The sequence below is a fragment of the Loxodonta africana genome, chromosome 12 (genome assembly GCF_030014295.1).
Source record: "Loxodonta africana isolate mLoxAfr1 chromosome 12, mLoxAfr1.hap2, whole genome shotgun sequence".
Taxonomy (NCBI): domain Eukaryota; kingdom Metazoa; phylum Chordata; class Mammalia; order Proboscidea; family Elephantidae; genus Loxodonta; species Loxodonta africana.
In genome coordinates this window covers 92,659,811-92,669,492 of record NC_087353.1, presented here as the reverse complement: position 1 = coordinate 92,669,492, position 9,682 = coordinate 92,659,811, and the positions used below count along the sequence as shown (strand labels likewise).

The window sequence follows — 9,682 nt, the reverse complement described above, 5'->3', positions numbered from 1 at the left end:
CCGACGGCTCAGGCGCAGCAGAGGGAGCCCAGTCGAGCACCTTGGCTGACTGGGTGGTAGAGGTATCCGATCGCTTCTGGGCTCAATCCGCATTTATGGAGCGCCTGCTGCACGCTTGTGCCCGCGTGCAGGGAGGAGGCAGCGGGTGAGAGTCGTCCGCCGCTTTCCACCCTCGGAACTTTGGTATCCCCGTCCTAGAAAGAGGGGGTACTCCCACTAATTATCTCCTAGGGTTGTCGTGAGAATTGCTGTTGTTGTTAGTTGCTGTGGCGTCCACTCTGACTCATGGCGAGCGTATGTGTGCAGAGAAGAGCTGCCCCCGTATATTTTCTTGCCTGTAATCTTTTATGGAGGCGAGTTGCCAGGCGTATCTTCCGCGGTGCCACTGGGTGGGGTCAAACTATCAATCTTTAGTAGTCCAGCGCAAACCCTTTGTGTCACCCAGTGATTTCGTATTGAAGGTTAAAGGGAAATAATACACGGTGGTGAACAACAGTGCTTGGGACACAGTAAGTGCACAATTAATGTTAGAGCAAAACATCTAGTCCTCAGTCCCCGGGAACTCATCGTCTAGGGCAAGAACTTTAAATCACAAAGCATGTGACTACTGTGTCACAGTTGTGTTAAGGGGAAGGGAGAGCGGTTGGGGACGGCATCACTGAGCAGGTAACTAAACAGAGGACTAATGAGATTGTGCAGTGGGAACAGGGAGAGCCTGTGAAGGACCCATGCCTGAGGGTCCGGGACTTCTGAGAAACAAGGCTTCTGTGGGGAGAGTTGGGGGTGGGGAGCAGAATGGGACTGCAGAGGCCAGCAGCCTCAAATGGAAGATTAGTGGGTTTGTGAGAAAAGCCTTGATTTTATCTACCTGTGAATTCCACTGTCCACCTCTTCTCCAGTGTTGGAATTTGTTCTGGTGCCCCGGGATCAGTCTATGCCCTCTTCCCTCAGGCCCAGTAAACCTGAAGACAGGTGTGTCTACGTGCTTTGGTGTTGAAGGAGTGCGGGGCCTTGGAACCATTTGCACATGGCTAATAAGCACTTGGCTGCTAACTGAAAGGGAGGTAGTCTGAACCCACCCAGTGGCTCAGTGGGAGAAAGGCTTGGCGATTTGTTCCCATAGATTACAGCCCAGGAAATCCTATGGGGCAGTTCTACTCTGTTAAATGGGGGCGCTATCAGTCAAAAATTGACTCCACAGCCGCCAACAACAACAGTGGGGGTAGTACTGATTAGTTAGTAGATAAGAACTATTTTAGGTGAAGGGAAGGACAATACTCAATACACGGAAGGTCAGCTCAAATGGACTGGACCAAAAGCAAAGAAGTTTCCGGGATAAACTGAATGCTTCAAAGGTCAGCGGAGCAAGAGTTGGGGTTTGGGGACTATGGCTTAAGGGGACTTCTAAGTCAATTGGCAAAATAATACTATTATGAAAACATTCTGCATCCCACTTTGAAATGTGGCGTCTGGGGTCTTAAATGCTAACAAGCGGCCATCTAAGATGCATCAATGGGTCTCAACCCACCTGGATCAAAGGAGGATGAACAAGAACACCTAGGTCACAGGACAACTATGAGCCCAAGAGACAGAAAGGGCCACGTGAACCAGAGTCTTACATCATCCTGAGACCAGAAGAACTAGATGGTGCCCGACCACAACTGATGACTGCCCTGACAGGGAGCATAACAGAGAACCCCTGAGGGAGCAGGAGATCAGTGGGATGCAGACCCCAAATTCTCATAAAAAGACCAGACTTAATGGCCTGACTGAGACTAGAGGAATCCTGGCGGTCATGGTCCCCAAACCTTCTGTTGGCCCAGGACAGGAACCATTCCCGAAGACAACTCATCGGATATGGAAGGGACTGGACAATGGGTTGGAGAGAGATGCTAATGAAGAGTGAGCTACTTGTATCAGGTGGACACTTGAGACTGTGTTGGCATCTCCTGTCTGGAGAGGAGATAGGAGGGTAGAGAGGGTTAGAAACTGGCAAAAATTGTCACAAAAGGATAGACTGGAAGGGCTGACTCATTAGGGGGAGAATAAGTGGGAGTATGGAATAAGGTGTATATAAGCTTATATGTGACAGACTTGATTTGTAAACATTCACTTAAAGCTCAATAAAAATTATTAAAAACAAAAAAAACAGTGGGAGTAGCGATAGCTTTCTGTCATCAGATGGACCTAGAACTTACTTTGTAGAGTTGGTCTGAGTGTTAAGTGAGGAGAGATGTGTCTAGCTCCTGGCACAGTGCCTGGCCATTATGGGCAGTCAATAACTGTTAAAGGCCTAACTTTTCCAAAGCCACTTGGAAATTGTCCTTCAGCTATTCACACAGGTTGAGTTCAATTTTATTAAAGAACTTGACAGGCCTGGCCCTGTGCTAGATGCTGAAGACATGTAACCAAGTAACTAAAAGCCAGGGCTGGTTTTCTCGGACTCTCAGAGCCCACTGAAAATTTATGCCAGCTGAGAAAAGACTGTTGGCCGCTTTAATTTTATCAGTAACGTTAATTGTTGTTGTTAGTTGCCGTGAGGTAGATTCCGACTCATGGCAACCGTTTGTGTGTCAGAGTAGAACTGCTCCATACCATTTTTGAGGCTGTGACATTTTGGAAGTAGATTGCCAGGCCTGTCTACTGAGGCACCTCTGGGTGGGTTTGAACTGCCAACCTTTTGGCTGGTAGTTGAATGCTTAACTGTGCCACTTAGCTGCCTGAGTTAACTAGTATTGGGAAAATTTTGGTTGCTATAAACAAGGTGACTTATTTAATCTCTTCAAAATTAAAACACTTCTAGGGAAAAAAAATTATTCTTGACCAGAATGTAGGATGCCTGCTTTTTGGCTGTAGCTTTGTCAAGCCCTGCCCCTCTTGGGTGTCAGGACCCCATCTCTACAAATGAGTGGGTTGAACAAATTGGGCCCCTCTGAGCTGGTGACCTGCTGATCTATGGAATGCCAACCTGCGTGGTTCTTTGTTTTCTCAACAGGTACTTGAAGCTGGTGTGCACATCCCTTCAGGGTCAGAGGTTCCACACTGCTGTGAGCCGCCCCAAGGGCCGGACAGGCGCCGAGCACCTTTGGCTGATGCGGCACTTGAAGGACCCGTTTGTGAAGGCGGCAAAGGTGGAGAGTTACCGGTGTCGGAGCGCCTTCAAGCTCCTGGAGGTAGATGAGAGGCACCGGATACTGCGGCCTGGCCTCCGGGTGCTGGACTGTGGGGCGGCGCCTGGGGCCTGGAGTCAGGTGGCTGTGCAGAGCGTCAATGCCGCAGGCACAGGTGGGCCTCTGAGGGCTGGGAGGCTGAGCAGGTGCCAGCAAGCCGCCCTCCCCCCTTCCTCACAGTGGGGCCAGTGAGCCACTTTCTGATAGCACATGCTTTGGAACTGGTAGCCTAGTAATGATAATGATAAAAACAGGGCACAAATGACAAGGTACAAAGGTGCAATGAAAACGAGCATCAACTCAAATCATGCCACCCAGATGTCATTGTTGCTGTCAAGTAGATTCCGTGGCCACCCTCTGTGTGCAGAGTAGAACTGTTCCGTAGGGTTTTCAAGGCTGTGACCTGGAAAGGAAGGTGACCAGACCTGTCTCCTGCATTGATTCAGGGTGGGTTCGAACCACCTACCTTTTAGCTGGTGGTCAAGCACTTAATTGTTTGCACCACCCAGGGACTCCACGCCTGGATATAACAACATTTTCATTTTTGTTTGCATCTTCCCAGAATTTGTTTTTACGTAAAAAAAGCCCAGTTGCCATCGAGTTGATTCAGACTCATGGCGACCCCATGTGTGTTAGAGTAGACCTGTGCTCCATATGGTTTTCAATGGCTCATTTTTCAAGAGTAGAATTGTGCTCCATACGGTTTTCAATGGCTGATTTTTCAAAAGTAGATCGCCAGGCTTTCCTTCTGAGGTGCTTCTGGGTGGACTAGAACCTCCAGCTTTTTGGTTAGCAGCTGAACATGTTAACCATTTTGTTACCCAGGGACTCCTTTGTATATATATCTACATATATATATATATAGAGCGGAAACCATCGTGGCGTAGTGGTTAAGTGCTATGGCTGCTAACCAAAGGGTCGGCAGTTCGAATCTGCCAGGTGCTCCTTGGAAACTCTATGGGGCAGTTCTACTCTGTCCTGTAGGGTTGCTATGAGTCGGAATTGACTTGATGGCACTGGGTTTGGTTTTTTGGTTTATATATACAGGCTTTATTATATCTTAAAAAATGATATTGTACTTGTTATTTGGAGCCTGGTCTTTTCACTTCACAACAAGTCATCTTTACATGGCAGGACAACTAAGTCAACCCCGGGGGTTTCTACCTCCTGTTCCTGAAATCCCCACAGAGGTCTCAAGGGGCTGCCTACCTCGAGGATCTCAGGGGGTTCATGACTAGGCTCTGGGTTCTCTACTGTGGTCATCCTGAGGGGTCAGCCTTTATCTGCTTTATGTTTTAGGGTTTTGACTGAGATGTTCTATGTAAAAAGGTTCCTCTGATTAAAAAACAGATAAAGCAACCATCCGTATCAGTTAGAAAATGGTGTCCTCACTGTAAACAGCTGCATAGTGTTCCACGTAGTGGTTGTGCTGTAGGCTTTCTGACCAGTGCCCTCGTTTGGGGCACCCAGACTGCTTTGCGGTGCATTGCTAGCATACATGCTTCTGCTCCTTAACATTCATATTTGCTGCTATAGAGTTTGAGGGCACCTGCAGGCCCTGGTGTTTAAACCGTGTGTAGCGGTTCACAAAGGTCTCTCCCACACACCTGGAACACCCTATGGGGTAGTTCTACTTTGCACACATGGGGTCACCATGAATCGGAATCTACTCGACAGCAACTAACAACAACACACATTAGAGCAGGACCTATGTGCCCATTTCCTAATGAGAAAGTTGAGGTTCAGAGTTCAGTGACTTGTGCGAGTACAAAGCTGGGGATGCTGGACCCTGGCTCATGCACCAGCCTCACAGATGACAGGTGTGTGGTGAACTCACTGACTCTGCTGCTGCCCTTGGGTGCCCATGCCTGTGGCTGGGAAGCCTCCCAGGGCTTTAGAACAGCCCCTGCCCCCTTTTTTGAGCTCAGTAAAAATTTGGCGAATAAATGAATGACTTTGTGTCAGAAACTTTAGTTCCTTTTCCCACCACTGAGCCTATCCGCAGACCTAACAACCAAAGTCAGTAGTTCCTGTTCCCATAGTTGTTCTTCAGAAGCAGGAAAATGGCCCTGTTTAAGATATAGGGAGAAGTGGCAGTAGCAAAGTATGTGGGTAATCTGACTTTGGTTTCTTTTCCTCCCAGGAGTTGCAAAAATGCAACCAAAGCCATTTGCCTTTAGTGGCAACTTCTAGGTTGCAGTAGATGGGATGTTAAGGGAAAGAAAGTTCCAGTGAGGAAAACGACATGGTAGGTGTCCCACTTTCTAGAGATGAAGCATAAGGGTGTTTACCTTTGAGAAATGAGGTACTCTTCAAAATACCTGGACTTCCAATCTTTAGATAGCACAGCTCTCTTATGGAGCAGAATGAACTAACAAACTGTGACTGTACCCTTAAAAAATGAGTTATCCACAGAGCCAGTGGCCCTGATCAGTGCCGGGTGTGACACAGAGATGGTGCAGGGTGGGGATTTGTGGAGGCTGAGGAGAGCTGTTGAGGAGGGCGGGGAGTCCCATGAAACAAGAGGATCTTTTTTATAACTGGCATTACTGAAATATGGGCTGGATGTTGATTTTTGTACCTTATTTTGTACCTGTCCATTTTCCTATCTGTTTGTTTCTAATAGTTTATACAGTGAAAGAAATTGGATTAAGTTGCAGAATGGATTTACTGATTTAGTGCAGAGATACTTTCTATTGCAGTGATTGGCTTTCTCTAGGAGCCCTGGTGGTGCAGTGGTTAAGTGCTTGACAGCTATTCGAAAGGTTGGTAGTTTGAACCCACCAGCTGCTCTGAGGGAGAAAGATGTGTCGGTCTGTTTCCATAAAGATTGCAGCCTTGGAAACCCTTTGGGGGCAGTTCTATTCTGTCCTATAGGGTCACTATGAGTTGGAATGGACTAGATGGCAATGGATTTTATGGGTATCACTTTCTATTTTAGTTTACCAAAAAGCTAAAAATCAGTGATAAGAAGCCTTTCACAGAGAGGCCTCGAGTTCTGAGATGATGGAAGAGTTGGAGTCAGAAGGCCTGGGTGGAGCCCTGGGCTGGCCTGTCACTCTGTGACTCTGGGAAGAATGCTTGTCCTCTCTGGGCCTCAGTTTCTCAGATGTGACACCCCGGCTGTTTCTTCACAGGGTATGTAGAAAATAGGAAAAGGCCTTCTGTCAGCAGGTGTGCACATTAGCGCCTTTCATTGGTCCTGTTGTATCTATGTGACCGTTTTACTGTATGTATTCTGGAAAGATTCAGGGTGTAAACAGTGCATTCACCGTTTCTTCCTTAGATCCCAGCTCTCCTGTCGGCTTTGTGCTTGGGGTAGACCTTCTTCACATATTCCCCCTGGAAGGAGCCACTTTTTTGTGCCCTGCTGATGTGACTGACCCGAGAACCTTCCAGAGAATCCGAGAACTGCTTCCTGGACACAGGGCAGATGTGATTCTGAGTGACATGGCCCCCAATGCCACAGGGATCCGGGACCTCGATCACAACAGGCTCATCAGCCTCTGCTGGTCCCTTCTGGACTTAGCACAACACATCTTGCACCCAGGGGGGACATTCCTGTGTAAAATCTGGACTGGAAGTCAAACTCATCGACTGCAGAAGAGACTGACACAAGAATTCCAGAGCATGAGGACCATAAAACCCAATGCCAGCAGGAAAGAGTCTTCAGAGGTGTACCTCTTGGCCACGCAGTACCGGAGAGGGAAAGGGTCTGTGGAGGAGTGAGAGTCCTGCCGGTCAGTTCCCTCATGGTGACTCTGACTCACAGTAACCCCACATATATCAGAGTAGAACTGTGCTCCATAGGATTTTCAGTGGCTGTTTTTTGGGAAGTAAATTGTCAGGCCTTTCCTCCGAGATACCTCTGGGTGGACTTGAACCTCCAGCCTTTCAGTTAGCAGCTGAGCATGTTCCCTGTTTGCACCACCCAGGCACTCCCTCATGGTGGTTAGGTTCTTTTAAACTGCCAGCGTAGCAAATTGCTGCTGGGAGAGTGAAGCAGTTGTCTGGGAGGTACAGCAGGATAAATGGAAAGCTTTTTTAACCAAAAAGAGATGGCAAAACTATATTCAATGGCCACAGTATATGACTAAAAACAGCGTCTTGGGTCATAATTTGTGAAGAGAAAATTATGAGCAAAAGATAGGTGAAGAGAGAAGAATGATAAGAGAGCGACTGAGGGAAAGATAAAAAAGAACAATTTACTGAGGCAGAGATACACACACCTCTATGTAGCTTCCCTGCCTTAAGGACTGAACAGCCTACAGGGAAGCAGGTTTCCACCCTTGCTCTAAAGATAACAATGCACAGGTTGTTATCTTGGCTACACAGTGTAATGTAGAAAAGTCTGAAATTTCAACCTGGGGATGAATTTCCGTCTCTCTGGTGGATAATCTGAAAATGCATCCATTCTTCAAGCAGAACGAGTTCCCAGAGCAATTAGGGAAGACATTTGGTATGTATTTATGCATGGGGTGGGTATGCCTTGGCTTCTGCTGGAAATCTATATTGGTGTAATCCTGCAGGCGCCAAAGACCATAAAGGTAATTGCCAAAGCAAGCAGTGATGTGGTGTGTTCATTTATTTTATTTTACTCTTCCAGGAACTTGATGCATATCTATAAGAGAATATACATGGATTATTTTAAGGGATTTCCATGCTTTAGTTTTTTAAAAACTGGTTTCTTAAAAGCCATTTCCTGGAGGTGTGCTCATCCCTCAAGTAGAAGTCATTGACTGTATTGAAGATTAAAACCCAGGGACCAGCAAGGAGAAGAATAGATACCCAGGAGTCCCCATCAGGGCCCTGGGGCCTGGTCCAGCTCTCCGAAGGAAGCGGCGGGCCAAGTTTTTAAAATTTGATTGCAATCAGTTAAGTCCAGAGGACCCAGTGTCCTACCTCCAGCACACCCTTCCCCCAACCTCTTTCTTTCTGGAGGCACACAAACTTGGAAGGCTTTTGTCTTCTGGAAAATCGATGCAGCCCATTGTGAACAGCACTTCAGAGAAAAGTCTGGGACAGGGCAGTGGAGGAAAAAAAAGAAAAAGGAGGAGAGGCTGAAAATTTACGAACAAGCCAGACAAACTGTCCTCCGGGAAGGGCTCTATGTTAATAAATACACAAAGTTGCTGTAATTCAGGGAGCGATGGGATAATGCTATGAGCCAGTACAGAATCGAGGGTCAGCGCCGGCGCTGAACAGGGGGTTGGCTGTTGGGGTTTGTCTTTTTCACCCCCTTATTACATGCTGCACTCTGGGAGAAGAGGAGGATTAGACAAGGTCCCTGCGCTCCAGGAGCCTACAGGGCACTGGGAAGATGGATAGCCTAGTAAGCATATCTAGTTTGTATTTCCCAGGCGGTCCAGAGAAAAGGAAAAGACCTATTAACTCAAATACTGATTCAAGTATCGTAGTAACAAAATATTTGCTAGAATCAACAGGGCAAAAAAGTTTGGCCCTAGGAGGCCACCGGTGGCGCTGCTACTCCACACATTACAGTACTAGGCGCTGTGCCTCCGCTGAAGCCCACCGTGCGGTGGGTGGGTGGGTGGCTGGGAGGCACTCCGATATTCCAGTGTCCCTTCTTCAGCTCTGAGCCCTCTCCGGGAGGGGTCTCGGAGCGGCGGGCGGCACCCGGTGCAGCCGCAGGAGGTCAGAAGCCGCCGAGCGCGGAGCCCCTGGCCGCCCGGGGCGCGTCCCGTCGCGTCTCGCGAGAACCGGCCGCACCTCTCGCGAGACGCGGGCCCGGCCGGAGGAGGGAGATCCGAGCGGCGGCGGCGGCGGCGGCGTGAGGCGGCTCAGGTGAGGGCTAAGCGTGGGGCGCGGTGCTGAGCCGGGCCGCCCCTCTCGGTCCCTGCCGCGCGATCGCCGCCCGGACCCCGCTCCCTGTGACCCCGGGTGCTCCTACTGCGGCCGCCTGTGGAGGTCCGAGCCGGCCCTCGTCCTCCCTTGCCCTGGGCCAGGACCCCCCTCTTTGAGGACTCGGTGCTCCCGGCCCTGCCCTCGTCTGTGGAGGTCCGACCTCGGTCCTGCCCCGCGGAGTCCAGCCAGGCCCTGCCCCTCCTCGCCCCGGGGTGCGGCTCCGCCCCCCTCTAGATCCCTCTCTCCCGCGGGGTCGGGCTTTTCCCTTTCCTTCTCCTCACCTTCCTTCCATCTAGCAGGGTCTCTGCCGTCCCCCGTCACCCCACGTTCTCTCGCCACTGACCCCTAGCATCCCCTGGCCGCTCCTCGTCCTTGTTTCGGCTTCAGACTTTGTGGTCAGTTCCTCACGGCCCCTGCTTGGCTGCTGGACCTAAGAGAGCCGCTGGGACTGAGCAGCTGGTCAGCAGAGCCAAGCGGGGGACCGTGAGGGCCAGAGGGAGGGCTTCCTGGCCGGTGTTGGGGATGCCAGTCCTTAGGAAGCTCGGGGCCTCAGGGATAGTCCAGTACAGAGGGATGCTCTTCCCTGAGGGCCGCTCTCAGGCGGTGACTGCACCTTCACCTCCAGTTCTCCATCTGAGGAAAGCATG

At 49.7% G+C, this 9,682-nt stretch overlaps 2 protein-coding genes across 8 annotated transcripts in view; both read left to right on the top strand.

The window, feature by feature from the left end:
- The first annotated feature begins 23 nt into the window (after window positions 1-23).
- Window positions 24-6,971, top strand: MRM2 (mitochondrial rRNA methyltransferase 2). The gene is made up of 3 exons (XM_003416587.3): window positions 24-145; window positions 2,996-3,285; window positions 6,457-6,971. The coding sequence occupies exons 1-3, from the start codon at window positions 96-98 to the stop codon at window positions 6,897-6,899; spliced, it is 783 nt and encodes a 260-aa protein (XP_003416635.1). The 5' UTR covers window positions 24-95; the 3' UTR covers window positions 6,900-6,971.
- A 1,947-nt stretch (window positions 6,972-8,918) lies between these two features.
- The window catches only part of MAD1L1 (mitotic arrest deficient 1 like 1), a 492,384-nt gene continuing 491,620 nt past the window's right edge, over window positions 8,919-9,682 (top strand). For 5 of the 7 annotated variants that reach the window (XM_064295955.1, XM_064295956.1, XM_064295953.1 and 2 more), the window contains exon 1: window positions 8,919-8,975. The gene's annotated coding sequence lies outside the window, so the exon portion shown is untranslated. Of the gene's footprint in view, window positions 8,976-9,111; window positions 9,248-9,682 lie in introns of those variants that run through there. The other 2 variants (XM_064295954.1, XM_064295959.1) reach the window with 2 other exon arrangements.